This window comes from Lentinus tigrinus (genome assembly GCF_003813185.1).
Source record: "Lentinus tigrinus ALCF2SS1-7 unplaced genomic scaffold L226scaffold_23, whole genome shotgun sequence".
NCBI classification, from domain to species: domain Eukaryota; kingdom Fungi; phylum Basidiomycota; class Agaricomycetes; order Polyporales; family Polyporaceae; genus Lentinus; species Lentinus tigrinus.
Window position 1 is genome coordinate 171954 of NW_027137932.1, and position 27199 is coordinate 199152.

The following is a 27199-nucleotide window of genomic DNA, read 5'->3' on the forward strand; positions in this document are numbered from 1 at the left end:
GACGAAGGAAAAGGAGTGCATCTTGGTAGCTTGAGTGCGCGCGGGCGTGGATGGCAGACGCGTGCGGGGAGCGGGAAACTCACGAGCTCGGTGTCTAAAAGCGCCGTGGTGGCAAAGTATGCTATGCATATGAATACACGTGGAGGAGAGAATGCTAGCACAGTACTCACCTCTAGCTGGCAGAGACGTTGTCGACAAGGAGGCCAATAATCCCGCCGCGATCCATGCAGGTTCAACGTCAACGTTCGATGTTCAAGCACGTCATCCTCGATAGTAGCAGAGCAAGCTCAGACGCGCAACGCCACGCGGCGCCGCATGTCCATGCGGCCTAGACGCCGTTCGGGATTTACCATTTTTACCATCGTCGTTCAAGCTGCCTTCGACTCGTCCCGTCCCTTCAGGGCCAACACGTATGTTACTACGAACTCGCGAAGTTGGCTCTATATCCAGTCCTCCGTTTGGCTACCAATACACGTGCGTATCTGTTCGTCCTGCCAGCACTGTTCGCCCTCCGCTCAGACCAGTCCCTGGGACCCTTCTCCCGCGCTAGATTCTTGCGCAGCCTGGGTGCGGTTGTTCCGGAGGCGACGCAGCTTACGCTCTGCCTCTGCGTTGTCTGCGATGTGCGAGTAAAGCAAGGTAGTCTAACCACAAGAGCCTCAGATAGCGGCCCGAAGAGGTCTAGTAAAAGATGCACGTACCTCCTCCCCCAACCGTTCTATCTCCTGGAACACTTCTTTTATCTGCAGCGCAACTCGTCGGAAACCCTACATCTTCGTCAAGGAATACTCACCTCATCCACGAGCTCTTCGGGGGTGAGCACGGCCATAGGGTTCGGCCTGAAATCCTCGAAAACCTGTTGGATCTCCTCCAACAGCTTTTCGAATTCGAGCGTTTGCGCTTTAACCTGGATAATTTTGGTGAGCTATAGGTTGCGCGTGAGCGTAAGCGCTCACTGACTTTGTTCATGTTCAAGCGGTCCAACCGTCGGTCCCCCTCAGGCAAGGGACGTATGGCCCCGTAGTAGGTGAAGCTGTCGTGCGTTACAGCGTTCTTTCATTACGTGCTTTATCATGGGACTCACAACTCGATTCCGGTGTCGGTGAGTACGATGGTATTGACTTCTTCGTGGCTTTCGATCCTTAATCTGCGAGCTCGTCTCTGCCATGCCGCTCAGTTGCCAAGCATAGTGCCCTCGTAATGCAGTACCTGAGTTGCAAGACATGCGTTGATCCTTTTCATATACTGTTCATCAAAGACACGCTCGTCTTCGAGGAGCGCGGTGGCAACTGTATACCAAGGGTGCGTTACAGCGACAGTTCCTGAAATTTTCGCCAACTCACCTTTCTGCAGGAGGCGGTCGAAACTGAACTCCACTTCTCCGCTCCGAGCCAAATCGCGTAACACTTCGCAAACAACTGGTGGCAACAAAGGGTTTCGTAGTGAGCGCTCGTAAGGTCGGAGGCAAGCTTCGCTACTGACGCTGATTGTATGTAGCCGACATACTTCCTAGATTCGGGGTTGTAGTCTCAAGAGAGAGCAGTAGTGACGACAATGGTGGTAAGGAGCACAGAGGAGACGAAGGCAACACCCCTTGCGTCTCTCAGAACAAAGAAACACTAGGCGCGTGCAAGTCGCGACTAGCGCGACTCGCTGACCGCACTATAGTCCGATACTGTACACTAACTAGTCTTAGCCGACACACTTATTTCCTGTCGGTAACCCCATATTTATTTCGACCTGGGGACCTCCGATTACCAGCTACGCGACGGCCACATATCGCCCGAATCGCATTGATGTCGCGGTTATGGGAAGACGACTGGTCTATATCATCGGTAGATGTGCGAATCCGTGAGAAATCTAGGAACCTGCTGCGTACTTGCTCTGCCGTACGGGGCTCGTGCAAGGAGATATGCTCTGTATCATCGATGGCATGGTCAAACTCAACTGCGACCACGGCACTTCGCCGCCTGGCGCGTACGTACAACATATCTGCTATGCGACATCGTGCGTCTCAAGATCTACCGTGTTCAGCTTCCAACCAGTCGATCCTCATGTTCCCTTCGTGGACCCCTTCTCTCAGGTGGAGGTTCTGATACAAAAGCACATCGTTAGAGAGAGGCTGCACCAAAAGCAAACTCGTACCCTAGCACGCATGTCCTCCACGCTCTGCAGACACTCACGAAGCTGAGGTCATGGACAAGCTCGGTAAGAGCGACGACAGCAGAGAATTAGAAAGACTTACAAGCACAGGGAAATTCATGACGTCGTGGATGCGGGGGTCTCTAGGCATCTTTTCCTTGAGAATCTCTTGTATGTCTAGAAGGTGACGCGCGTTCGAGTGGTACTGGAAAACGACCTGTTTTTCCAAGTCACATACCGCGAAGATATCTACGAAGATGAAACTGACCTCGGTCCTCCTCTCGATCTGTGGGAGGTTCAGGACAGAGTACGGCTGATAGTCTGGCTCCTCCCAGTGCTTGTAGCTGACCGAAATGGCTCTAGGTTGTGTGGTTGAAAGCGTAGGGATACGGACGTACAAGACAAATCCACCATCTGTGAGGACGAGGTCTTGGGCACCCGCAGGGCCCTCTACACGGACCCTATGCGCTTTGGCCTACATTTCGCAATAGCAGTTATAACTTGGTACGGTGAAACAGTGACAGACCCTACCTCAAGACTCAAAGCTTTCCGGATCAATCTGGGGTAGTGAGGGGCGAGTTTGGGGTTACCGTTTGACCAGCGTCGCCGAGTCGCCACTGAAAGACAAAGGGGCAACGGACCTCAGTAAAATACAGTTAGAAGTGGTCAAATACGTACCTCTATCAATGAGCGCATCGATACCAACGCGCCGCTCGCCTTCGCTGGCCATATCGTGCAGAACGAGATGGATTGCTGACGAGAGTCGATTCTCTAGCCATTGACGCGACGAACTTTAACTTGAACATACATACTTTGCATATATGTCATGGTCGGCATAGCTTTCTGCAATAGGACTGGGCTGATGAGAGGCGGACGCGGACGCTGTAAGGGCGAGATGGGGAGAGAGAAGAAAGAGCCTGTGATCCTCGAACTGCGACTCGGGCGCCCAGGTCCACATGTCACCAACGTGTTGAATCGATCCCTGATAATGGCTCATCGGCTCGTTACCGCCGTAACCTCTAATCAATGCAAATGTTTGGATTACTATGACGTTGCCTGAACGAATCGTGGGCCGAACAGCACTACGAGCCTAGCGTCGGTGGGAGCGTTCGAGATCGGATAGCGACACGATCACGTGAATAGACCCGCCGTGTGTTAGACGCGTCGCGCCACGGTCGTGGCCGATAGATAGCCTAGTAAGTTCGCCACGCACGTTCAAGCGAGAGTAAAGCAGACAATTAATGAGCTATCGGATTGCGCACTGAATTCTACTACTGCAGCGTTCTACCAAGCTCAAACAGCTCGACAAAAGAGGTTAATAGAGCCATATCTTCAAATCCCAGCAAGAATATCCCGCTTGTGTCCTCCCACTGGCATGCGGTGAATATCTATAGTGGTCCAGTCAGAAGTTATTATGTAGAGATTGCGAGTTCCTCACCGGGAATACGTGTAATGTCCAGTTGGCCCGAATAGTACCCGTATAGATGACCTCTTGAGAGTCTCTGCGCAGGATTACAAGGGTGACTACCCAGTAGCGGTACCTTTCAGCGTCTAGTCACCGCGCGCGAACGATAAGCTTACCGGCTACGCCGTTCCCCATCATGTCCAGAATACGAAGCACCAGGACCGTGACATCAAATTGGACGTTGTCGCCTTCGTCCCTGGTATCCACGTCGCCTTCGTCCCTGGTATCCACGGCGCGGATGAGAGAAACGATGGGGAATATGTCACACACAAGTGATCTGTGGACGCTCAACAAGAGAAAGACGAGGAGTCAAAGGGGGGACGCCTACAAGATCGGCATGGAGGGCAGTAGTGCGCGACGAGGAGTTTGCAGGATGGCGAGTGTTGCAGGGTAGCGAGGAGTGCAAAGATACATGCTGTTCATCCTGGCACTTTATAACTCACGGTGTCGGATGGACAAAGGAACGACATGATGATTTGGAAGAAAGGCTTTTCGCGACGAGCAACGTCACATACGGCCATGCCGATGTGACGCGGGATGTAACACTTAGATGCTCGCCATAGTCATCAGCGCAATGTGAATGCAAAGCTTGAAGAGACTTTCAGGGAATAGCGGTCCTCGCGCGTCATAGCAGTAGCACATATGGCACGTATGCAGGTTTCGGAATGTTAGCGGGAGGTATGAGGACGACGGGAGGGCGGGAGGCACGAGAACGACGGGAGGGCGGGGCGCATGGGGGTGGAAGAAAGAGAGGAATGATAAGAACGAGAGGCATAATAATGGACGAGAGGCATGCCTCAGAGGACGGTACAAATGAGAGGCATGAGAAAAATAGGCGCGACCCGGAGAACGCTATTATGTGCATCAGAACGAGAGGCATGATTGGGGAATGAGAGGAAACATGACCCATGAGAACGAAAGGTACGGGAGCGGAGGGCTAGTATGCAGAATACGTGACCATATCTAGGCAGGAGAGCGGAAAGGAACACTAAAGTTGTTGCCTCGTTGACGTAAACGCCGAAGGCACCGACGAGGACGAAAGAGAAACTAGAGACTCAGGGCTCTAAGATCTTTGATGAGCTTGTTCGCAAGCTATTTACCGTCAGTACCGAGGCAAAACTTCGCGTAACGCAAGACCGCACCTTGATGAGGCGCATGGAGCAAAACCGCACGTTTTCGAACTGACGGAAGGCACTCCTCAAGTCATCGACCTGTATCTCTGTCCCGTCTGGGCCAGGGAAGGTCGTAGGTGAACGTTTACACCGGCGATCCAAGGCCTAACGGTTGTGAGCTACTCCGAGTCTTCGCTCAGAGTTGTCAAACGTACCAGTAGCTCCGCAAGCACCCTTGCTTGCTTGTTCTTAGCGAGGTTGATCTTCTCGACGTACACATCATACTTTCCGAGTGCTTCTTCGAGCTCAGTCTTCCGCAAGACGCCCGTGCTCCTCTTGACCCAATCTTTGACTTGCGTCGCCGAGATGCTTCCGACCTCGCTGACAAGACGCTCCCTTGCATGGCACAGGCTCGTCAAATTGGCTAAGATGGGGCCAGCCAACTCGGCAAAGGTGTCCTGATCGATCTTGTTGGCATGGATAGCATCCAATGCTTGACGATGGTACGTCTGCCCGGGGAAGAGTGATCACTTGGTAACTCATATTCAAGTAACCGTTCAACATACCTTCTGACAAATAACGATAAAGCATGGTTTCCAGCGTTCGAACAAGGCCAGTATTGTTGCTTCCTCCGATCGTAGCTTGTGTATCCCGAGCCTCACATTGTCCATGGTGCGGGGAAGCATAACGTTCTGCTGCGCGAAGGTGAAACACCCCCTAATGCGAGCAGCATACATAACCTCGACCTAGACTGGTGAGCGTGGAAACGTGGAAGATGGTCGATATACATACTCGAGAATGGAGGCTGACTGCAGTCCGACAACATTGCGACATCTCCGCCACGGCAAGCTCAAGCTGCTTCAGCGCATTCTGGCGACCCGTGAACACGTTCGCCATGCTCCGGAGCCTTTCCACAACGATGTTTCCGTAAAGGAAGCTGATCAGCATACCAGTGTCGTTGAGGGCCTGTTTAATGGTGTGACGATGTTCTTTGTTCAACGCCGACGAGCGAGCCGAGAAGTCTCGGAGCCAAGTCTCCTCGGGTCCTGCAAGAGAGAGTCGCAGCAAGACGCTATTCGAGTGCAATATGAGTAAGACGGGCGATATATTGGCAACGAACTCAACGAACTCAACGAGAGCCTTCTCTGCATCTGTATCTGCATCTTGGATACCGAGTACTTTGTCCTGCATCTTGTCCAACGCATAGCGAACGCCAACGAACGAGGTACGCGTGCCGGATGACATCATATAGTACTCAAGTGTGGAAGAATTGCTCGAGTATGCAGAAGGCGGGGAACGGACGAGAAAGCGGACGAACAGAATTGAAGTTGGTCATTTGCAGGAGGGCGATTGTGCCACTGGCTAGCGTGGCTCGGCCTCGTGTCCCTTTGGCACTGTATGTCGAGCAAATCAATCAGTATTTCAGCTGCGTCGCGCTCTCAACTTGCGAGCATGGGCCGCACAAACGTATAAGCCACACATATCGCCGCCCGATGTATGCATGTTCATAGTCGTATCCTGAGGCAGACTGCGACTCGCCCTCACGAACTTCCGTAGTGCCGCATTCGGAACGGAGCTATCTCAGATCTGATACAGGAGGGAGATCTTGGATGACGCCGAGGCCCAAAGCTGCTTATACGCAGCAACACCGTGCATACCAAGCTCTCACAGGGGAACTCTATGATGAGCCGGAGTGGCGGTAACAACAGTCGAAGGCCGAACCCATCGACCGTGATCGCGTGCTGTCTACAACGTGAGATGTGCAAGCTGCTTGTGCTTGCTTGAAGTGGTACGAAACAGTGGGAGGATGAAAGAGGGGGGGTTATGCTGTCGTCGGAGGGCGAGTCAAGACAGCAGAAAACCACGTGTGCCGTATCCCGGAGTCGAACACGACAGGAGATCTCGTAGGACAATGAGTACTCACAGTTGCAAGCGGTCATCACTGTTCAGCCTGCGCCCGGTTGAAGTCTCAACTCCCGTCGCCGTAGAACACAGTCGCGAGGTCGATCTCTCCACTGATGGCACCATCCTCGCTTCCCCGGTACCCGCTCCATGACCTCTTCTTGCCACCATCCAAGCAGTACACTTCGCCGTCTTGCGACTGTCGCAGCTCGCGCAGCATTCGCACCTCTACTGGTAGTGCGCCTGCGCATGTTCTAGCAGGTCAATTGTAGTGGGCAGCTTGCGCATATGCAGGACATATACACCGTTCAGCGCGCTTTCCATCTGCAGAGTTACGGGTCAATGGTTATTGAACATAGAGCCACGGAGTGCGCAACTCACGTCCCTGCCCGCCTCCCTATCGTTGACCTCCGTGACTACTTCCAGCGTCATGTCAATTCCGTCCTACAACGGCTCGTCGTCTGACGTGAGCATGATGTACGACGACACCGCAATGCTCCCGACGCTTGCCAGTTGCCGATATTGTTTGGGCTGCTGACTGTCCGGCCAAGCGTGCTTAAGAGAGGGGTTCGTTGGCGTCCGCTGATGAGTCCGTCGCGTTGTGGCTGCTTTAGATGAGATCATTTTGGGCATAGCCATGACCGGCTTGGCGCTCTCCGGTGGTGAGATAGCGTTCGGGCCTGGGGACCTCGCCGGTGACTTGGCCTTCGCCTATGGAGCAATGAAGGGCGTAGATATGCCACGCGTGCAGAAGAACAATCGGGATTCAGCAATGTATATACGAGTAGTTCCAGAACGCAAACACACATCTGAGACGACGCAGTTCAGTTCCTAGAACCTCTGGAGCCAAGAGGGCGATGAGTACATACTTTGCGAATATTTCGTTGAAATAACCCAAAACTACAGCGCATCCCCACGGAGGTCCAGATCGTATAGGAACGTGATTAGAGCTCTCGGCCTGGGTGTCCTGTGAGCCAGCTTCATTGGTCGTGGAGGCCGGAGTACTCACGATGGAGAGGGCGGGCTTGACGAGGGTCAGTGGTATCACAACTAAGAAAGGCTTCCAGTCCTATCCCCAGACGCCGTACACGCGGAGGATCGTAAACGCTACAGGTTATGTGAATAAAACTTAGTTTGACAGATTTGATACTGCTTCGGACACGTACAAGTCAAGGCGAAGTAGTTGATGAACGTAAGGATGTCGTCCACTAGGTCGATCCGGACACATGTCTGCAAGACTGGTTAGACGACGATCGTCCCTGTCAAGCACGGCTTTACCTCATCTGTCAAGTTCCAGAGTAGAGCCTCCAAAACGAAGAAGACGCGCTCACGAGCGCGACGTGGCGGGAGAACAGCGAGACGACGGTGGCCGCCACCGATACGCCGGACCTCGGTCGTGAAGGTCAGGGCGAAGCCGAACCATAGCAACGCTAGGCCTCGAGGTGAGCAACATAGTCTAGGTGCTCACGCCATACGGTACCCACCTGTAGACGCGACGATGCAGTAGTTTTCGACGAGCCTAAGCACATCGTTAGCCGATGGCCCATGCAGTAGACTCTGGTTAGACACTCACAGTCGTTCCTAGTCGGACGCGCCAGACATCTTGTCGGATTCGTGCAGGACGTGGTTCGAATCGGACCTTCCGCAGAGGGGCAGTGAAGTCCGGTAAGAGAGGGTAGAGCCAGATGGCGCCGAAGACTGAAGAGGTATTGACACGCTGTGTTGACGTGACGAAGTCGGGGTGGGACTCGAGGTGAAGAGGTCGGGGAGAGGTCGGGATCAAGGGAGGATATGGGAGGGATCACGTTCGAGCTCCTACGTGTCGCACTCTTCGCCGACGAGCCGGCCGCCGTCGAACGCGCCCAAAGACGCGTGTACAGTGTAAATAGAGCAGCAGTACATGGGGGGAATGGCAATGAAGAGGGACATGCGCTCGTCGCGGTCAACATTGAAACGGCGGGACGCGTTCCCCAGGCGTTTTCGGTAATTCGCGGGGTGAGGTCGAAGGAAGGTGTTGATGAGCGTGACGGTGCCTCCTGCTCTAGTCTTGTCCGCCGACGTCTCGCGAACGAGGGTATCGATCGGACAGACCATCATTGCGGGTGGGGTCATTCGTCCGCTTTCTCGAGGTGCAACTTGGTCGCAAGTAGAGTTGTTGTGTATAAGTCAAGAAGCTTGAAACGAGCACTTATGCCTCCTGCTCCAGTCTTGTCCGCCGACGTCTCGCGAGGAGGGGATCGAACAGACCATCATTGCGGGTGGGGTCACAAGCTGCGCACATCTGGCCTGAGGATAGGTGGTGAATGGCGAAGGGGTGGCGGTGGACGAGATCGTGACAAGAGGAGAGAGAGGAGAGGTCCGCAGGCAGTTGACACGTGGTTGGCGCCGCACCCCAGCCGCGGGCGACAACCGCGGGCGACAAACTTCCGGCGGCCTTATGAGCGCCAGTTGCCGTTATTAGGTTACGAACGAATAAAACGATGGGAGCTCGCTATGCTGGGGACTTAACTAAGTCCGAACATTTACCTTCGTCGATACTTCGGGATTCTAAAGTCCGAGGATTAGGATACCGTACGAATCAGTGGATATTGAACACATGATCGCCCAGCTGAGCATAAACTTGCAGCCCAATCCGGCGGACTCGTCGCTGTTTGCGCGCAGCCTCTCAAGCTCTCTACACTCAGCGCGAGGCCGCCATTGCGGCCTATTTGATCCTACTCAACGTACGCTATACGCTACTCAGCGTCGGCGCCGCTCGCGCTGTTTATTTCCCTTTTCCTCTCTCTTCCTGATGACACGGACATCGCTCGTTAGCCAGCACTAGGGGAATCGAGCAGGGAGAAATAGGGTGAGCGGAATGTTGACATAGATAGCTACACCACGAGCTCACCATCACTCGCACTTTGGGGGAAGCTGGCAGCGGACTGCCCTCAGCTCTGACATAAGCCAGGACTCCTCGATCCTACCATCCCGCCAGCCTTTTCTCTTATCAAACACCACATGGGGTCGCCCCGGACGGCCTAGCCTGAGCTCCTGAACATGTGTCGTCAGCCTCTGTAGGTCGACCGCGAGCCTGTTGAGAAAGGCCTGTCCGTCGGAGCCCACTCTGAGAGCACCCGCAAAAGGATTGATGACGACGCGATGGAGGGGGAACCGTGAAGTGCCCGATTGGTTGTCATGCGAACCAGGTCATCAACCCAAACCCACACAAGCGAGTGGTTATTGCCAGCAGCTTGAATATGACACGAGGGGAGAACGGATACGCGAAGCGTCGATGGGCGGTGGTCCGTAATTGGTGATCGTGAAACGGGGTTCAACCTCCTCCCTGCCCACGGTCAAGGCGAATTTGAACACGGGGATAAGGAGTTCATCGGGAAGGTCGTCTATATCCCGAGTCATTGTAGATATGCCTCTATATTTTTTCTGGGCAGACCCTCTGAACAGGCATCGCGGAAAGTCGCTGTCGGGGAAGTGTCAGTAAATTCCACGCCGCTTGCATGAGCCACAGGCGACTGACATTGCCACGAAGTTATAAAAACACAATACGGTCACAGAGCAAATCAAGCAGCTTACGCTGAAGTTAGTTCGTCTCTGTCGAAGACTGGCAGCAGCGGTTTGAGGACATCCAAGAACTTGAACATAGTAGTACGTGCAAGGCTATGGGACAATCTTTGGCGAGGTGGTAATCGGTTCAGCCTCGTCAACAGCACAGTATGCAGCTGACACATACCCGATGTGTACTCGTCTCAAAGATTTGCCGCGATGGAACAACGGCGAAGGCCTGGCACGGCCGCAGGCGTTAGCGCTTCAACGTCCGTGGAATATGCAGCGTGCCTCGGCGCTCGGGATGACGCTGTCAAACGTCACGGAGAGGGTGGGGTAGATGTCCAGCTTCGTCGGTGCAGAAGGGAATGGCGGATGGGTCGAGCGAGCGTGCGGGAGGTTGCGAGCGTCGAGGTCGTGATGATGGCGAGAAATAGTAAACTTCGTCGGCGAGCAAGCGCCGGCGCACGCCTGGCTCGGCTGGCCCCTGCACTGACCGTCAGCGTGCTGCGTCGCCGCCCCCCCCCCGGACTGGTATCAATCGTGTCTGTCCGCCCTTCCCCCCTGACTTTTTGGTGTGCAGCTGGAGCTCTTTTCATGGAGGATACACGCGCTGGAGCGAGGCCATATGCAGACAGAATGAATACCAAACTTCGCAAGGAGCGAAACCAGGTTGGGTTTTGTACACAGATCATACAACTCTACAGAAGCATTCGTGCTGTACAGAAATTCTACGCTTCAACTTCCTCAAGAGCAATAACCATAGCATCCTGCACAACAACGTACCACTCCTGGAAGGTGCGATACATAACTGCGGCAATGGGGGAAAGGTACCGGAGCAAGCGATTCACCAGCCGAAGAGCGCATACCGCGAAGTAGAGCGCAAGTCGGCCAATGACAGGGGTAATCCTGTAGAAAGAGACGACAGCCGCAAATCCATCAGACATCACGTATATGACCACCAACATCGTCGCGGAAAGGGCAGCGCCGACGAAGATACCAGCAAGGAAGGAAGGGGACTTGTCCGCCATGGTGGGACCGACGGTAGTGCTCGACTCCTTGCTCTTAATCGCCATCAATGAGCAAACACATCGGGCAAGACATCATATGACGACGTACCGGGTCCTCGCACACTTCAGGAGCGGCCGGGTTGGGACCAGTAGGGACCGGGTCCTGAACATTCTGAGCGTATATCGCATGCAGCAAGCGGACCAACTCACAAATTCTATGCCGGACTGAGCGCACAATCGAATGGGGATAGATCCATCGGATGGACCGACGGAAGAGTCAGACATTTGGCTACTGAACAGCACGTCATCGCGATTAGTCTGGACCATCCAAGTCAGTGATGTATCTGTCCAGTAGTCAAGTACAGTGACGCACGATGTCTGCAGCAACCGTGTCACGAACAGCGGCGGTAGTTGCCATAGCGCCGGTGAAGTTGGCGGCTAGATCGGGCTGAGGCGAGGAACGGGTTGCGGAGAAGAGGTCATCGGAAAGGTTGGCACCACCACGATCAGCTGCGCCGACGGGGGGACAAAGGGGGCTCGGGGTTTCGCCACGGGAGGCGAGGGCGGGGTAGGAACGGTCACGGGGATTATAAGACATGGAGGGAGCGAATGGGCTAAGAGACGATGCACGGAAGCTGGGATGTGCGGAGGAAGACGATCGACCGTTATAAGTGAGGGCAGACAATGTTGCGGGTGCATACGCAGCCAGTGACCGAATGGCGTCACGTCCACTAGTGATTTGTTCAGCCAATGGTAGGGACTAAAGGGACTATCGAGCATGTTACAGAACCTACCAGGGGTTCGGGACATGTGTTCAGTACGCACAAAGGAACAACATGCTCCAACCACCCACCAGCTGATATGGAACGCGCCCTGCACGGTCAGAAAACTCAGCGACGTTCAGCAGCATACTCGTGGCATACGTGTGTCGCCCGTCATTTCACTTCGGGACAAAGCTTGCGGTAGAGGAGGGCCGAGACGTTTCATCCGCTGTACATTCATGTCGTTAGAAGATCCCAGATGCCACCCAGTGGGATGCGACCGTGACGTACTCACGCGCAAATCGCCCCGCAAATCGCTTCACATCTCTCAACGCTAACGCATGTTTGCAGGATGCCCTATTGATCGATCCACGACGAGTTGCGAAGCCGCCTGGGGAAGAAGTTCAGAGGTCCTGAGAGGAAGAGAGCAACCGCCGATCACCGGTGCAAGGGATCAGGCCGATCGGGCCTCAGGCGTGTCGGCGGGCGTCTCGTGATCCGAAATCGGCGGGCCGCAAGCCGTTATCCCCTCCTCCACACATGCGGCGGCATCTCCAGGGAGGAAATTGGTGGGAAATTGGTCGGTAATCTATAATCTCCCAGAGCTTTCCGCCACATTTCTGAGCGTCGGAAAGTTGAACCAGCCCACGTATTTCCCCCCATCGGAATCAATTCGCGGATAGGACAAATCGAACCAAGGTGGGATTTTGGTCGGAATTTTGCCGCATATGCTCTCAGGAGGCTGCGCTTCCTGCGCTTCCCGCGCTTCCTGCCGTGTACCAGTGGACACCCCGCGAAATGAGAACGCTCTGGCGTTGATCGGAGTCCGTTATTCCATCCATCTCATGCTTTTTCGGGCGGCGCGGATCCCCCATGATCAAACACGGACCTCCCATGAATACTGGCCCTGTTCGGACGACGCAACTCGCGCCCTTGCAGGTTCTGGTCGGGATCTGCATTCGGGATTGCGGGCAGATACTCCAGCTGACTGGAATGGATGACCGTGTAGTCGTGTCCTTCTGCTCGGAAGTGTCTTATCACAGGAGCAACGCGACTACAATCTTGGTCAGTTTGACGACATCGTGTAGATGGCTAAAGACTCACACGGCGTCCCTCTGCCTACCAGCTGCTGACGCAGATGTTTGCCTGTTCATTCACCTTAACCGGAGTCGCTAGCTTGATACATATCATTAGATCCACCCATCGCCATCACCATCCAATACTCACTTCGTTTATTCACGCCTCGAGTTCCCAATGTCCCTTGCAATGTCGAGGAGCCTACACGTTGTAACGACTACGCGGACCTACCAGGTGGCCTTGTCCCGGTGGATGACTTCGATGTAGAGCAGTAGTTAACCAGCCCTGCACGTCGAATCAACGACGCACGAGGCAGAGGTTGAAACCAGACGAGACAGGTACGGCCTCGGAGACTTCCACGTCCACGGATTTCCCGGCTTGTTTGCGCTTGTTGATGTTGTGGCTGATGCCACACGAGGCACGCACCTACAACACGTGCTTGGTCTGTGCGCGCAGACGCGGGTGTCCAGGTGTTTCCTTGCACACCACCGGTCCGCTCTTACTCTCACTCTGCTGCTCTCTTAGGTTCTTTGATTGCAACATCCTGCCACCGCCGATGGAGTCCTGCGTCGTCGTTTCGACGTGGAGCTTCAGACGCGGTAGGTGGCAATTCGAGCTTGAGAGTAGCGCGAGAGACCCCACGTATGTGTCTGGCGCGCTCTCTCTCTGGCGCCACGACTAACACCTTACTAGCCGGAGTCCGAACATTTCAAACCGCCGCTGATGGAGTCCTGCGTCGTCATTTCGACGTGGAGTTCCAGAGGTGACTGGCAGCCTGTACCCAACCTCCATGCCCCTGTCCTTGCCGTTATGTTGAAGTCCCGAACCAACCTTGGCTATTCTGCTCCCACCATCACGATACAGCCATTTGCTGGGTCGCAGCAAATCGACGCAACAGCTCTAACTGAGCTTGCAGAGCAGCTCTTCGAATTGCTGGACATCCGAGATGTGCTACACGTGTTACAGCCTGGGCCATGCGTCGCTCCATTTGTACAACACTCGTGCTGGGAAGTCGAGCCACTACCTGTACCGCCAGATGCTTTCCTGCGAACACATCGGAATCTTCAGCATCATGGTGAGTTCGTACACCACCCGTGGGGTGCGCAGCAACATCGAGGAGGCGGGCTGAATTGAGGAGGCGCAGCATCGAGGACGAGTGCAGCATTAGGGCGCACTTAGTAGGGGCGGTCAGAGTACGGATTTCGAGGTCGATTCGAGGTCGATTCAAATCGAGGCTTGACGATTAATCGACCTTCAGATTTAGTCGGGAATCGCACGCTTAAGGCGATTTTCTGTGAATCGAGGTGAATCGTCGAAGCGAGTCCGGACTCGCTTGGAGAATCGCGATTCTGGAGGAGGCGCTGGTTGTTCGCCCCCAGACGATGCATTCCGCGTTGTCTGAATCGACCTTTGAGAATCGGGTCGGTCAAACTACCTTCGATTTTCCGACACCGTTTCTTGCTCGAAATCGTCAATGAGGGGCGCGCGCTGCATGGAGACGCGCTCCATTTGAGGATGCCGGCAGCATCGAGTTGGCTCACAATGTGGGAGAGTGGAATGGACCAGGGCGCTGCACCTTGCGCGGGCCGGAGGCTGGACCTTGAGCGTCATCACCAACCGAAAAGTCCTTCCAGTCGTCGTAGTTGAAAAGATATACTGGCTACTGCGTGGGAGGACGGGCGTCTTGCCTTCGACCGCCGCGGGGGTCACCTCCACGACGTAGAAGCGAACGTTCTTGCCCATGGCGAATATGCCGAACAGACGAGACAACCGCCGCGTCATGGGGAAACGACGAAAGATTCATGGCGCCCTGGAGTCGTTCTCGCATCTACTTGTCGCATTCAAATCGTGTCTCAGCGCTGTTTGCATGAGCGGGCGATTTGACCTCAAGGTACATGCCCTCGTTGACATGACCGTAAAGATCCTCCTTGAACCGGGCCATGTGCTCTTGCCTAGATGCGTGATGAGGAAAGGCGGATGCGGGCAGATGAGGGGTCACTTATCGCTGTTGCGAGCCATTTCCTCTTTCAGTACCCGAAGCAGGACTTGCATCCAGTCAGTAGTACTTCAGGAGTAGGTGCCGGTGACTTACTTCTCCATTATTTCGAGTTCTATCTCAGGGTAAATCTCCGGATATTCGCGCGGGCGCTGATTGAATCTCGAGTGCTCATCGTGGCCGCCTTCGTATGCTTTGCGCTTGTATGAAGAACCACACGAATCGGGTCTTCTTAGAGGTGGCCTGTACTTCAGGATGCGACACAATTCAGTTCAAAGGAGTATCGTGAGTGGGAGAGTGAGAGCGAGTGAGAGTAAGTGAATAGATGAACTCTGAAATTTTGGTATGACAGAGACACAGGAGATGCCGGGAACGATTCCTGCCCTAAACGCTGAGCACTCACCCTCCCAGTATGTCCAGAATGGCGGAGGCACAAGACGAGTATGTTCGACAACGTTCGACATACTCCCACCTAGGGAGCAGCCGACAACGCCCCGTCCAGCGACTCAGAGTACAAGTATCGGAGGCTCAGTCCTGTGGGCATCCGCAGCCTGCGCGGTAGCTACGAGAATTCTACATGACGGCAAGGAGTGCGCTCTTGTAGTAATCTCTGTTAGTATTCTATGTACTTAAGTGGGATTCGTGTAAGTTGCGCGGGCCGCAAGAGGCCGCAAGCCGTGGGGATGGGCTAGCACCCCACGCAAACTTCCGAACCCTCCTCCTTCCAGTACTACTACTACGTCTGAGATCTGAGCTTATGTAACAGTCAACGTTGAACGTTGACGACTCTAGCAGATTGTCTTCTGCGGTGTTCTGCTGCCTCCGGCTAAGGCTTAGGACTCAGGACTCAATACGCTCAACAGGACAAGAACATCGACTGGCCCGATCACCGCGTCGTAGGCGACCCGGGCTTCATAAAATCTGGACACCGTCGTCTTCCTATCCCACAACCGTTCCACCTCGGGCGTTCCAATGGACAGCGGCGGTTCTTATAAAACCTGGTGATCTGTAGGTGTCATTAGGCGAAGATAACATGCCAGACCCACTTACCACTGGGTACGGATACGTCTCGACTTCATGGATGGGCTGGCCCAAAGACACTCTCAATGGCTCAGTACACGAACTGCGGAGGACAGAACCAAGCGCATGGGGGGCACCCAACATTGATGTCGGATACGTCTGCGGAGAGGGCAGGCGGTACGTGCTGTTCTCTTTTCAGTCCCTTTCTTCGTTTGCGATCTCTCGCTTCTCGGGATGATATTGGTGGAGCCCGAACCGTCATTGTGGGCTGCGAACTCTGCTCTGTGCATGCCCGGAGCTGCCATATACGATGAACGCACGCACCGGCACTTGATTTGCTCAACAGAGCCATCATCACAAGTCTATAGCTCGCTGCTCCGCGGTTTCTCACCAGAGGCGAAATCTGCAACTTCGAGACTTCTTGCGTTTTTGTGCAGAGCCTGTGATGCCTCGGAGCGCCGATGGCTCGAACCTCCCGGTTGCAGCACTGGGCTGCTCGGGTGCGGTGTATGGTGCATTCATGTAGGCTTGAGATACCCCGAAGTCATGTCCGGCCTTCACATCATGCATAGACGTCTCCAACAATGGACAATCTTACTTTGGCATGGTTGCCTTTACTTCATACTCACTCGATGATTTGGTGGAGTGCGTACTGAATTAGACTGATGACCGTATGTTGGCTGTAGGAGTGCGGCGGGCTATCGACGCTGCGGAGATCAACGGCAGGCTACGTTATGGCCACCTCGGTGATAATGGCTCCGGAAAAGTGCGTTGTTAGTGATTCTCTTCTCATGATTCGCCCCTCACTCGCCCCTCACAGGACTGGCTGCAATGGATGTTCCTGCAATTGTCGCGGAGCGCGAGATCGCTACAACAGGTCAATATATGCCTTGCTCGCGTTCAGATCAAGCCCTCGGACGTGAGTGCGATCAACCACGTTTCGGCCTGTGTCAAGGAGAAATCTGCCAAGGCTTGAGTAGCGCATCTAGGATCCCTCTGCCGGAGACGAGATCGACGCGCTTGCAACAGATGTTGCACGGGTGTCTAGCTTACGTGTGCGCTGTTCATCAAGCCGCACTTGCGGTGCGCATTAGCTGAGCGCATAAGCGGACGAGCGGCGGTGCTATTCGCGATCCTGTTAGCGTCGTGACGCTTTCCTAGCGGTCGATATGCTGCTGTACATGGCTTTTATATTTGTACGGCCCGATCCGGATTACACGTGGTGGCTATCACGTGGTCCGTACGTGCGGCACCTCGTCCAGACGATATCGCCTGGTTCCTTGCTCTCCACCTTCGTCAGCCTTCGAACTCGCCCGGTGTGTATCTCTCTTCACCGTACGCCCTTGACATTTCAGTTGACCCGTCTGTGTAGTCCGTAGCAGTTTCCTGTCGTCATGGCTCGTCTACATATTCTTTTCCCTTTGTTCGTAGCGGTGGCGCTCTCTTTCCGACTCGCTCTCCTCATATCCCCGTCCATTATCTTTCGACGCTCTCATCCTCTGGTCGAGTCCGCTTGCGAGCATCTATACGACATTGTCGCATCCATTCAGCGAACCACGTTTACGGTGCCATGCATGTTTCCACTGGTGTCCTGGCATGTTTCCGCTTGCCACTATCCTGGCCTTTCCACGCACTCCGAAGACAGTTGCCAGGTCCTCAACGATATCCTATACGATGCGCATGTGCTTTCAGACCGTTTGGTTTATCACGCAGCGCCGTCGCGCGACTTCACCACCGCCGTCTATTCTGTCGTCAATGAGTTCGATAGGTTCCTCAGCCTTCGTGACGGCCACATTGTCCCGGAGGAGCATCGATCCCTCGTTGATGTAGCCCACGATATCATCGCACTGCTGGCCGCGAACTCCAAGGCTATCGCACGTGTCGTCGCTCATGTGGAGTTGATTGTCTCCGGGTACGTTCGGTTGGGTCAACCCGCTTACCCATGTGCTAACGTCTTTCTAGTATGGCGGCTAGAGAACTTGCGATTAGTGACGTGTTATGTCTCCCCCGGTGGTTCTTCACGGACGACCTTGGGGTTGCCAGTGTCGCTCTACACAACACATTACACACTTTCGTTTCCTCCGCCAATGCTTCCGCATCTTATCTCGACCATTCTCTCTCCGCTGCTCAAGATTCGACCAAGCGAGTCCTGGACAGACTCGAGGATCTCAATGCGCTTGGCCGAGGACAGATCGCACCCTGGAAGTGTCCTTGGCCCGTCATCAGTTCCGCTGTGGACGACCCTACGTCTGAGCTCCCTCTCCCCTGCGCCACGTCATTCGTTGCTCGTCACTGCATCATCCGTATGCAAGCGGTCCATGGTATACTCAGCACGATCAGAGAGGATGTTGCGGACATCATCAGCGACTTAGGTTCAAGGTCCATACCCCCTCCTCCGTTCGATCGATGTCCTCTTGACGTCGCTTACGTGAAGTATCACGGGCACGCTCAACTTCTGCAGAAGCGCTCCCTCGCACTTGCGGACTTTAGAAGTCGCGTGTTTGCTCAGCTCAACGCGGGGTGAGGTGGTAGGATGAGAGAGCAAGGAGCTGTTTTGGGAGCTGGTGGCATGCATGCCTTAGCAGCGCTTTAGCTAGTAGCAAGGCAGCCCATGTAGTATTGCTCAATGCGCGCTTGTGTATTACGAAGTCACCAGTTCAGAAACAGTATGATACACCCATAAGGGACGCATGATGACATCCGTGATGTTGGGAGCACTCGAGGAACGAGAGCCACAACGGGTGTTAATAAGCGCGCAGGTCGGATGTGGAAGGAAGTCGTGGCGCCCACTAAGTTGCTTGACAAGTGACTAGTGAACCCTCCTCGCGAGCACAAAGCGCATCCCACCCGCCTCTCCCGCGTTGATTAGTGCTTTGGCAGTGTTAGACTTCCTCGCGCTCAAGCCCCCGCCGGAGGTCGCCCACCGTCGCGCCGTGCGTAGACCACTCCGGCTGGGCGCTTTTCCCATCCCACGAGGACCGGTGGTCCGCGCTCCGGTTCCACCACGAGGAGGGTCCTTCCTCCCCCTCTGTGTCTTCCGAGAACCCACCGGAGCGCAACTAGGAAGCCTGTGCGACGTGCGCAGCATAAATCGGGTCCCCTGCAAAGTTGGCCGCCATCTAGCCGCGACTGCGACAAGCCCCGCTCAATTTCTAGGAGAGATAAGGCTGTACGTAACCGAAAGGACAGTCAGGAGGGATGCCGACGGTGGTGGTAGCGGACGCGCCCCGCCCGCCCCTTGAACCGCCAGATTAGGCAGTTCTGTACGCTGATAGCGTGCGAGCCGCCGACCTACGACCTCGTATTCCAGTTCCAGTCGCATGTCTCCATGTCTTGCGCTCAAACTTTGTACGTATGTGTAATATATATCAAGCTATAGAATCCAGTTCTGCGTCCAAAACATGTCCAGAACACGTCCGCGGGAGGAGTGCGCGAGGACGATTCGTGCCACATACGCCTGCCTAATCTGGCGAGGACGGGCGCCAGACTGCGCGTCGGGCATCGCTACCACCACCGATGTCTGGGTTATATGTGCATGTCTCGATACGAGGTGAGCGCGGGTTTGTGGATGGGAGTATCATAGGCCGTTGAGAGTTTGTTCAAGGCTTTTAATCTGTGCGGTGCTGCACCGTCAGCTTGGGAGGACTGTGGATGAAGAGACAACTTGCCGCACGCCCAATCTCCAGCAGCTTCAGCTTAATCTCCGCGGCGTCATGGTGCAACCCTGATACCATGCTCTTAAAAGAGTCAGTGCAACAATCTCGGGAGTACACTGGTGAGTCTCACCTTTGCAGTCTTGTGGTTGAGACCTCGATACGGGACGAGTTTTTCGAAGGGTACTGGTACGAGAGCATAGCTGAGGAGTTGCTCGTGCAATTGGTCGATATGCGCCTCCAGACTTGCTATGTAGATTGTTCGCCTGTGCGGAGCACCTATCGTAGTGCTGGGGGTGGAGAAGCGAGAAGTCAGTGAAGAGCCGGGGACGTTGGGTCGCGCAACGGACATCTCGTGTGGTGTGAAGACAAACTTCTCGAGGGCATGAATCCACATTTTGCGGCGCCTTTCGGGATTACGCTGCTTTCGGTAGAGACGTGCGTAGGGGTGGGCGATGGGCCCCTTGACGACAAGACCCTCAGCAGAGGAAGGGAGCTCGGACCAGGTGCGCACGTCGTGTCCAAGGGGCGCGATCGAGGCTGGGGCTGTGCTGAACGATGAGCAGCCGGACATGCTTGTCTCTTGCAAGTACATCGGGGGAGACGTCGTCTCTGGGAAAGAGGTCCTAGAGGTCTAGCATGAAGTGAACGAATTGCTGCCAGAATACTCCGCCTGCTTAGTCATGCCCGAGACGGCGCAGAGGTTGCTGTAGCAAGCGTAGAGTTCGACGTGAGAGCCTTGCGGAGGTGTGTTCGGGACGATCCTGCTCTCGGCTCCTGGCTGATGAAATTTGAGCATAAACTGCGTACCGTGAGGACGGACAGAGGTGATGTTCTTGATATGGTGGACACTGGAATGGCGACTATATGGTAGAGACACCAATGCTGCTTATAAACTCCCGGTTTAATAAACCGGGAGTGCTTATAACCGGCCGGTTTATTCCTGTGTGCCATTTGTGGTCCTCTGCTCGCGCTGTTTCTCTGGATCCTGTATGTACCTGAGTTCAGCAATACGTACCCGCATTTTCAGCTGTCCAGTGTGCCGGGGGGAGGGAGAGCAACGTCGTGAACGTTGCAAGGCGCGGCGGCGCCTCCCTGACCAGGCTGCCTGTAAGCGCCCGGCGCCATCATATCACATGCAGATAAGATGGGCTATGATATATGATATCTCAAGCAGGCCCATCTTATCTCGTGCGCGCGCCGGCCCGACATATGTTTTCCGAATATCACGGCTGAATTATGCGACCTGGTGAGCGTCTTCGTCTGATGTTGGAGGCATATCACTCATCCTGGTGTAGCTTATGCTTCGTGATGAGTATTGATGTATGTTCACTGGTTTCAACTCTGCAGAGTGCCGTGGGGAGCGAGAGCAACGTCGCGAACATTAATACCATGAAGCGCTCGCGTCACGTGACTAGATGCGCTGATTATCTGCTGAGACACGCCATCTTATCCGGCCGCGATAAGATGCGCGCGGGCGCTCTGCCAGACGCGCGGCGGCGGCCCTGCTCAATGTTCGCGACGTTGCTCTCGCTCCCCGCGGCACTCTGCAGAGCTGAAAATGCGTGGACGCATTGCTCACATCGGGTACATACAGACTGCAGAGAAACAGCGTGAGCAGATTACCACAAACGGCACACACGAATAAACCGGCCGGTTATAAGCACTCCCGGTTTAATAAACCGGGAGTTTATAAACAGTCGTGGGGACGGCTCCTATATGGGGTCGGTGGGTGATGGTGCCGTCCAAAGCAGAGAAGCAGGTAAAAGAAGTTTCAGAAGATTCCGCGATTGTGTTGCCGGTCCCGCACCCTTCCCTACCCTTCCGATTGGCATGCTCCGAATGACCATGACTACATGATCACATTTACCCTACTTCTGGCAGGTAAAATAGTCGCCCCCACGCCGTTGGCCGTGGACGTATGCGCCTGGGAACAGGCTTCTCAATAACTCACCGTGATTTCCTCTTTTGCCCGCCAGCTCCTTCTCCACCGCGAAAATTGATCAGGACGCTCTGTGGTGCTGTCCAGTCCCTTACAGCGATATCTTGCGTGAACGGTTTGCTCTTCTCTAAATGCTCTGTATTGAGTACATTGTGATAGGTTGCGGGAAATGTTTACGAGGCCATATCGGGATCCAGAGCCATATCGTAGGCTAATCCTCCATCAAAACAGCATCTTACGGGTCTGCCAATCCATTCGGGTTAGAGCGGGCAGGACATGGCAAGTGTTGTCCGGAGGACGAGACCCGCCGGTTCTGGGCCTTCGTACGTATCTCATTTCATCTGCTTACCGCTGCTTACTCACCTGCTGTTTGAACGCGGGCAGGATTTGGACTTTCTTGCCGTTATGCTTGGAAGGTCATTGTAACAGTACCTATATGGGCACGTTCATGCAAAGAAAGCGCACGAAGGTGAAGTGTTCAGTGCATACTTGTGGTGGGCTATCCCATACGACGAGGGACACCACCTGTTTTTACCAGTGACGGGCGGAACATTGCTAATGCTTGCTCGAACAGGGACCAGCCAGATGGAAGGGGAGGAACTCTGAAGGCACAGCCGAGGAAGCGCAACCTAACAGCCGCATTCGGGACGCCCTAGGGAGCATCTACACAATGGATCTTCTGATCTCCTTTTCATCCTAGTCCCGCACAGTCCCGCCCGCTCAACCGCATTGCGTCCGCCCGCTCCACACGCCTTTTACCTCGTCGATACCTGAGCTCTGCCATGGATCCCTTGTACACCACCCAAGGACACTCGTACGGCCTTTCTTCATCACCGATCGATGTTTCGCACGTCATGGGCGAGCAGGTCATGATTCAACCATGCTATGCGCATGTGAGCGACCACTCTACGCTGCAGTGGCCGCTATACTACTCGTACAACAATCCAGAGTATGCAGCCTTCCAGTCGGATGTCGTCGACCACCACTGGATACCCAGTCCGGTAGCACTTCCCATCCGAATTCCCCCACGAATATCGACCTATAGCTCGCTCCTACCGACGCCGTCCGCTAATGGCGTATCTGAATCCAGCTGGCAGTATCCCCCTGCTGTCGACGCTCCGGGACAGTCGCCGTCGGCAAAACAGCCACATACAATCCGTCCCAATGCTCCCGAACCTCCCCCACCGTTGTCGGAGCTCCTCGCCGACCAGCCTACACATGTGCATCGCACTCCTCCCCACATTGAATCTCCCGAGAGGGCATCTGCAAATGAGGACGCACCCAGCGAGTCCGCTCTCGGCAAGCGTAAACGAGAGGTCGAGCAACCCGAGATCCGTAGGCTCAACCAACGCAAAACGTATTTTCGAGCCGTCTCGGAGAATGTAGGGTTCACAATCACAGACCCGTGAGTCCATCGATTTCATTCTCTCGTATCGATGATGCTGATTATATTGGCTTCTAGCGATACGATCCCCTCGCACGAGAAGAAACGGAACTACCTCGAGTGTCTCGAGGAATATGTCCAGTGGTTGCATGAACAGATCCATCTTGTCGGTCAGCAGCCTCTGCCCCTCAAGCGCGTCTCAACATACGGCTGCTTCAAGACTGGTTCTCTCCGAGTATGTGACATTGTTCCATGCTCTTCTGCACGATTTTACTCATTCAAGCCCGACCTCAGACGATTCTTGTCCATAAGCAGAATGTTCTGCAGCAGCTCAATCTGCAGAAGATGCAGGCCGAGGCGAAGGTCGGCATTGCAAGCTATTCTCATTGGATCGACAAAAATCTGACGGGCAGCTCGCAGTTCATGGAACTCCAGAACGCCGTGCTCATGCGACAAGCGGCGAAGGTTCGCTGGAACTCAAGAGGCACTCAATTGTAGCGGCTACAATGACAAGAAACCTCCGGGCCGTAGACGGAGACTCCTGGCCCACGAGTTTACCTCTGGCCGCTTTCAGTACGTCTCCGGTATGGCAAGGTCGAAGCGTCGTTATTCCCATGCCATTACTGTTTCATTCTCTCCCAGGCTGCGGAGTCACGGTAAGCTACGGTAATGGTGTCGATTTCGCTTGGTGTCGATTTCGCTTGGTTTTGTTTTCATAGCGGCCGCGAGAAGAGTCTTTGTAAGCCTTGCGGTATTTGGTGCTCGTACGTCAGTCTTCTTTCTAAGTCGAGCTTCGATGCAAGATCATCGTTGGCACAACAGCGATCCCGCTTAGCCCCGATACGGCCAAAGGTACAATGCTTTTCACAGGCTTGTCCTCCGGCACTGTATAGCGATGCCGAACGCTGCGTCCATTGGATCGGACCACTACGGGGCGCTACTACGTATGGCATATGGAGGCCAAGATTGAGGATCACAGGCGGAGAGCTGAATGCAGGGCCGCCCGTGGGTGTGAGCCCAAGGCTGCTCAAGCACTAGTGGCGGTGTGCCGTGAACGCATGACAAGTAATCCGGATCTAAACCGTATACATGGTGGGAATGATCCCACAACATCGGAGTCTAATGGAAGTGTTGTCGCCAATTGAACTAGCCGCGAAGCTCTCGAGGGAACGGGCACATGGTACGCGGCGTTATCGAATCGGTTGTCACGATGGGTCAGACAGAGTCAAGATCCCGGTTTGCCAAGCCCTGTCACGCTATGCATAGGCAAGGGCTGGCAGGAGAGGTCTAGACACGCTATGTGTGTTTAGAAAGTGAGGTACTTACAACATGCGCCCCGCGCATTCACAGACTGCATCCTTGCAAAGGCGTCTGCGGCTGTTAGGAAACTTGGAAGTGGGCGACCACGAGATACTTCAACTTGATCGCCCAAGTATTTCAAATACTGGCTACACATGTCGTCTGCAAACGTATACGATGTATCGAGCACCCTGAAGCGAGAACAACTTGCATCAGGGGGGGGGGGGGGCACAGGAGAGCCATCTCGGCTCGCGATGTACGTCGGGAAATCTGAAGGATGATTGATTGATAGGGAACTACAGATCCTTGCAACGGGCGTACAGCGATATGATGACCGCAACAAATGCAATGCTGAATGTCAACCAGCCGACGACGGGCTTGGTTTCTGAGATTTCATTGCGTGCGTCCGAAAGAGGCACGAACGCGGCCAGATCTCCAACGGTGATGAGCTCCTGCGGAAGCTGAACGTTGATAGAGTCCAGATGCATCTGCAGTGAATGTGGGCAACCATGTTCGATTTGGTGTTGAGGTGTACTCACCCGATCCTCAAGGGACGTCCATTGCAGGATCATTTCGTCCTGTCCCGAGGTTGGAAGGTACCCTGTTGCAATGGGCTTGAGACACAGCAAGCCCATACCAGAAGACTGAGACGTACACCTGATGGTGTCCATCAACAATGCGCGAATCTTCTGAGAACTGATGAGGAACTGGGCAATAAACTCGTCATTTTCTGATGGGGTAACCTTCCTCCTTCGTGGTTATTACAAGCCGGTCAAACTTCAAAGCAATCGCTCACCAAAATCACTGCTATCTTCGTCAACGAATTGGGTGGCAATTCGACATCCTGTCTCACTGCAGCTTTGTCGACGAGGGACGCGATGGCTCCTTTCCGGCGCGGTGAATAGAATGTGGCCTATACGCAGACCTGTGGTAAGATCAGTTTACTCTGGTTCTCAATAACGCCTACGGTCGGCTTCAACGTGCGCCCTGTAGGTAGTAGCACGCGATGGTGTGATGAGGCCTACAGGCGTAGAGTGAGATATGTCCTCATGATATTGTAGCAAGCTGACCTTGTCCATGTCTGAGTGGAAAGTGAACAGTGGTGGTACTTCGCTGATTCTGTGAGTAATGGTAGAGCGTAGAGGATGAGGCTCAAAGAACGGTTAGCGCGCACTGCTATCGGCACGCGATAATCGGCTTATCGGCCCAGGCCCCACGACTCGCTGAAGCCTACAGCTCACAGGTATCGGGTTGGAATCGAACTGGTAGACCGTACTCTAGGACATGATATCACAGTAACTAGTGAGTCGAACGAAGTAGAGTAAGATACATGTCTGCTCCGAAACGTATTGGACGCCCGAAAGTCCGAGCTCCTCCCGAATCGGGGCGTCAAGGGCCTGTCTCTCGTCATCGGATTAATCAGACGTCTTGCCCTCTCCTTGCATTAGCTTTCAGCCAAACTCTGGTCCATAGTCTCAAACACAGCAGGCGAGTAGAATCCGTTATACGTGAAAGGGTCACATACTGAGAGAAATGACAGTATGGAACTGGCGACTATAGGCCTGAGTCAGCAGGAGGCTTTGCGTCTTGTCTCTCCCTCCACGAGGCGTCGGTATAAGCGCAATGCACGGCTTCGGGTTGGGATAGACTTGATCGACCTCGAAGCGCAAGCCCGGGAACTTGAAGAAGAACTTGACGACACCCCGTTTGATCGAGGTGTCGACACGCCAGAGGGTGTGGGCGCAGCGCGTGATGCGCCCGAAGCTCCGGTCGCTCACCCCTCCGCAACGGGGGACCTACGTGGATCTTTTGCTGCAGGAGATCCAACCGCACCTCATTCCCTGTCCCCTGAATCGAACGACGCTCCTCAGTCGATGCATGCCGAGCCTCACTTTCCACAGGCTTCCTTCGCCGATGACCTCTACAACATGGAACTCGCCCTTTTGACTCATATACTGTCTTTCACCCTCTCAGGACGCAATTTGCGCTTCGTGAACGAGCCTGCGTCCACAGGCCCGTTTGTACGATATGTCATTGGATCGCAAGATGCATACAATACCGGGGTCACCGCTATTCATCCGCATGTGGGAGCGAACCAGCAATTCCTTTCCTACCACTCCTGGTTGGTCGCCATGCACGATTCCTTGAAAGACTTCCCTTCCGATGCCTCGCATGATACAGTGGAGACTCGCAGTCGGCTTCGCGACAAACTCGTAGATGAGATAGAACGTCTCGAGGACATGAAGGAGATGCAGTGGGAACAACAGCAGCGGAGCCCGCTCTCCAACGACCCCGAAGACGAAGGTGTTGTTGTGGACACGGGTATGTATCATTCCTTCCTCTATCTCTGTCTGACATGCTCAATATTGATACTGCAGATCGATTCTTCGCCTTTCAATGGTCGTCCTGGCCACGCTCTTTGGCGCCTATCTACGCGTCCTCCCTCCTCGCGGCTGCATTCAACCTCATATATGGGTTACCTCTCAGGGCGACTCGTCTACTTTTGGGCGGGATGCGAGATACGCTTCTCCTGACCCTCGAGTATGCGCGTGGATCAAATATCCTCAACGGCGAAGACAACCGTCTCCTACGTTTCCTTGCACGAGATCCGAGAACTGTTCTAACCGCGTTCGATCTCGACCCGTCTGTCGATGAGTACATCTGTTGCGCCAGCTGCTTCGCACTCTATCCCAATACTTCATCGGCCCCGCAGACCTGTCCCTTCCAATCTACACCAGCAAGCGAACCGTGCGGAGCGAAGCTGTGGCGCAAGCGTACCATTCGAGGGCGGGTCATGGAGTTTCCGGTGCGCAAGTACCTCCACCAATCGTTGAAGCACTGGCTAGGCCGGATGCTCTCACGGAAGGACATAGAGACGTGGCTCGAGTTATCC

At 54.5% G+C, this 27199-nt stretch overlaps 9 protein-coding genes across 9 annotated transcripts; 2 read left to right on the top strand and 7 right to left on the bottom strand.

The window, feature by feature from the left end:
- Positions 1-418: 418 nt before the first annotated feature.
- On the bottom strand, positions 419-2872 carry L226DRAFT_524712 (uncharacterized protein; the record flags this gene model as incomplete). Its single annotated transcript, XM_067678909.1, has 13 exons — positions 419-616; positions 702-767; positions 794-925; positions 961-1033; positions 1085-1161; positions 1210-1289; positions 1344-1418; positions 1869-1992; positions 2246-2359; positions 2411-2501; positions 2541-2617; positions 2674-2759; positions 2821-2872. 13 exons carry the CDS (start codon positions 2870-2872, stop codon positions 419-421), a joined length of 1245 nt encoding a protein of 414 aa, XP_067532958.1.
- A 1782-nt stretch (positions 2873-4654) lies between these two features.
- On the bottom strand, positions 4655-5964 carry L226DRAFT_573135 (uncharacterized protein; the record flags this gene model as incomplete). Its single annotated transcript, XM_067684793.1, has 6 exons — positions 4655-4699; positions 4750-4884; positions 4935-5228; positions 5286-5465; positions 5512-5791; positions 5849-5964. The coding sequence occupies 6 exons, from the start codon at positions 5962-5964 to the stop codon at positions 4655-4657; spliced, it is 1050 nt and encodes a 349-aa protein (XP_067532959.1).
- Positions 5965-6688: 724 nt separating this feature from the next.
- L226DRAFT_573136 (uncharacterized protein) lies at positions 6689-7053 on the bottom strand (the record flags this gene model as incomplete). The annotated part of the gene is made up of 3 exons (XM_067684794.1): positions 6689-6864; positions 6927-6945; positions 7003-7053. The coding sequence occupies 3 exons, from the start codon at positions 7051-7053 to the stop codon at positions 6689-6691; spliced, it is 246 nt and encodes an 81-aa protein (XP_067532960.1).
- Positions 7054-7690: 637 nt separating this feature from the next.
- Positions 7691-8718, bottom strand: L226DRAFT_573137 (uncharacterized protein; the record flags this gene model as incomplete). The annotated part of the gene is made up of 5 exons (XM_067684795.1): positions 7691-7728; positions 7788-7851; positions 7900-8051; positions 8106-8140; positions 8450-8718. 5 exons carry the CDS (start codon positions 8716-8718, stop codon positions 7691-7693), a joined length of 558 nt encoding a protein of 185 aa, XP_067532961.1.
- A 1710-nt stretch (positions 8719-10428) lies between these two features.
- Positions 10429-11772, bottom strand: L226DRAFT_573138 (uncharacterized protein; the record flags this gene model as incomplete). Its single annotated transcript, XM_067684796.1, has 5 exons — positions 10429-10651; positions 10951-11228; positions 11284-11337; positions 11385-11492; positions 11548-11772. The coding sequence occupies 5 exons, from the start codon at positions 11770-11772 to the stop codon at positions 10429-10431; spliced, it is 888 nt and encodes a 295-aa protein (XP_067532962.1).
- Positions 11773-16114: 4342 nt separating this feature from the next.
- On the top strand, positions 16115-18552 carry L226DRAFT_524716 (uncharacterized protein; the record flags this gene model as incomplete). The annotated part of the gene is made up of 7 exons (XM_067678910.1): positions 16115-16205; positions 16466-16528; positions 16715-16794; positions 16849-16947; positions 17329-17344; positions 17742-17940; positions 17991-18552. The coding sequence occupies 7 exons, from the start codon at positions 16115-16117 to the stop codon at positions 18550-18552; spliced, it is 1110 nt and encodes a 369-aa protein (XP_067532963.1).
- A 1144-nt stretch (positions 18553-19696) lies between these two features.
- Positions 19697-20135, bottom strand: L226DRAFT_439622 (uncharacterized protein; the record flags this gene model as incomplete). The annotated part of the gene is made up of 3 exons (XM_067674806.1): positions 19697-19765; positions 19815-19971; positions 20032-20135. Coding segments are annotated over 3 exons (330 nt in total), but the record flags the coding sequence as incomplete, so codon positions are not given.
- Positions 20136-22405: 2270 nt separating this feature from the next.
- Positions 22406-23505, top strand: L226DRAFT_573141 (uncharacterized protein; the record flags this gene model as incomplete). Its single annotated transcript, XM_067684797.1, has 3 exons — positions 22406-23028; positions 23086-23242; positions 23302-23505. 3 exons carry the CDS (start codon positions 22406-22408, stop codon positions 23503-23505), a joined length of 984 nt encoding a protein of 327 aa, XP_067532965.1.
- Positions 23506-24602: 1097 nt separating this feature from the next.
- On the bottom strand, positions 24603-25385 carry L226DRAFT_573142 (uncharacterized protein; the record flags this gene model as incomplete). The annotated part of the gene is made up of 6 exons (XM_067684798.1): positions 24603-24794; positions 24846-24907; positions 24962-25049; positions 25103-25219; positions 25274-25327; positions 25377-25385. The coding sequence occupies 6 exons, from the start codon at positions 25383-25385 to the stop codon at positions 24603-24605; spliced, it is 522 nt and encodes a 173-aa protein (XP_067532966.1).
- Positions 25386-27199: the final 1814 nt, after the last annotated feature.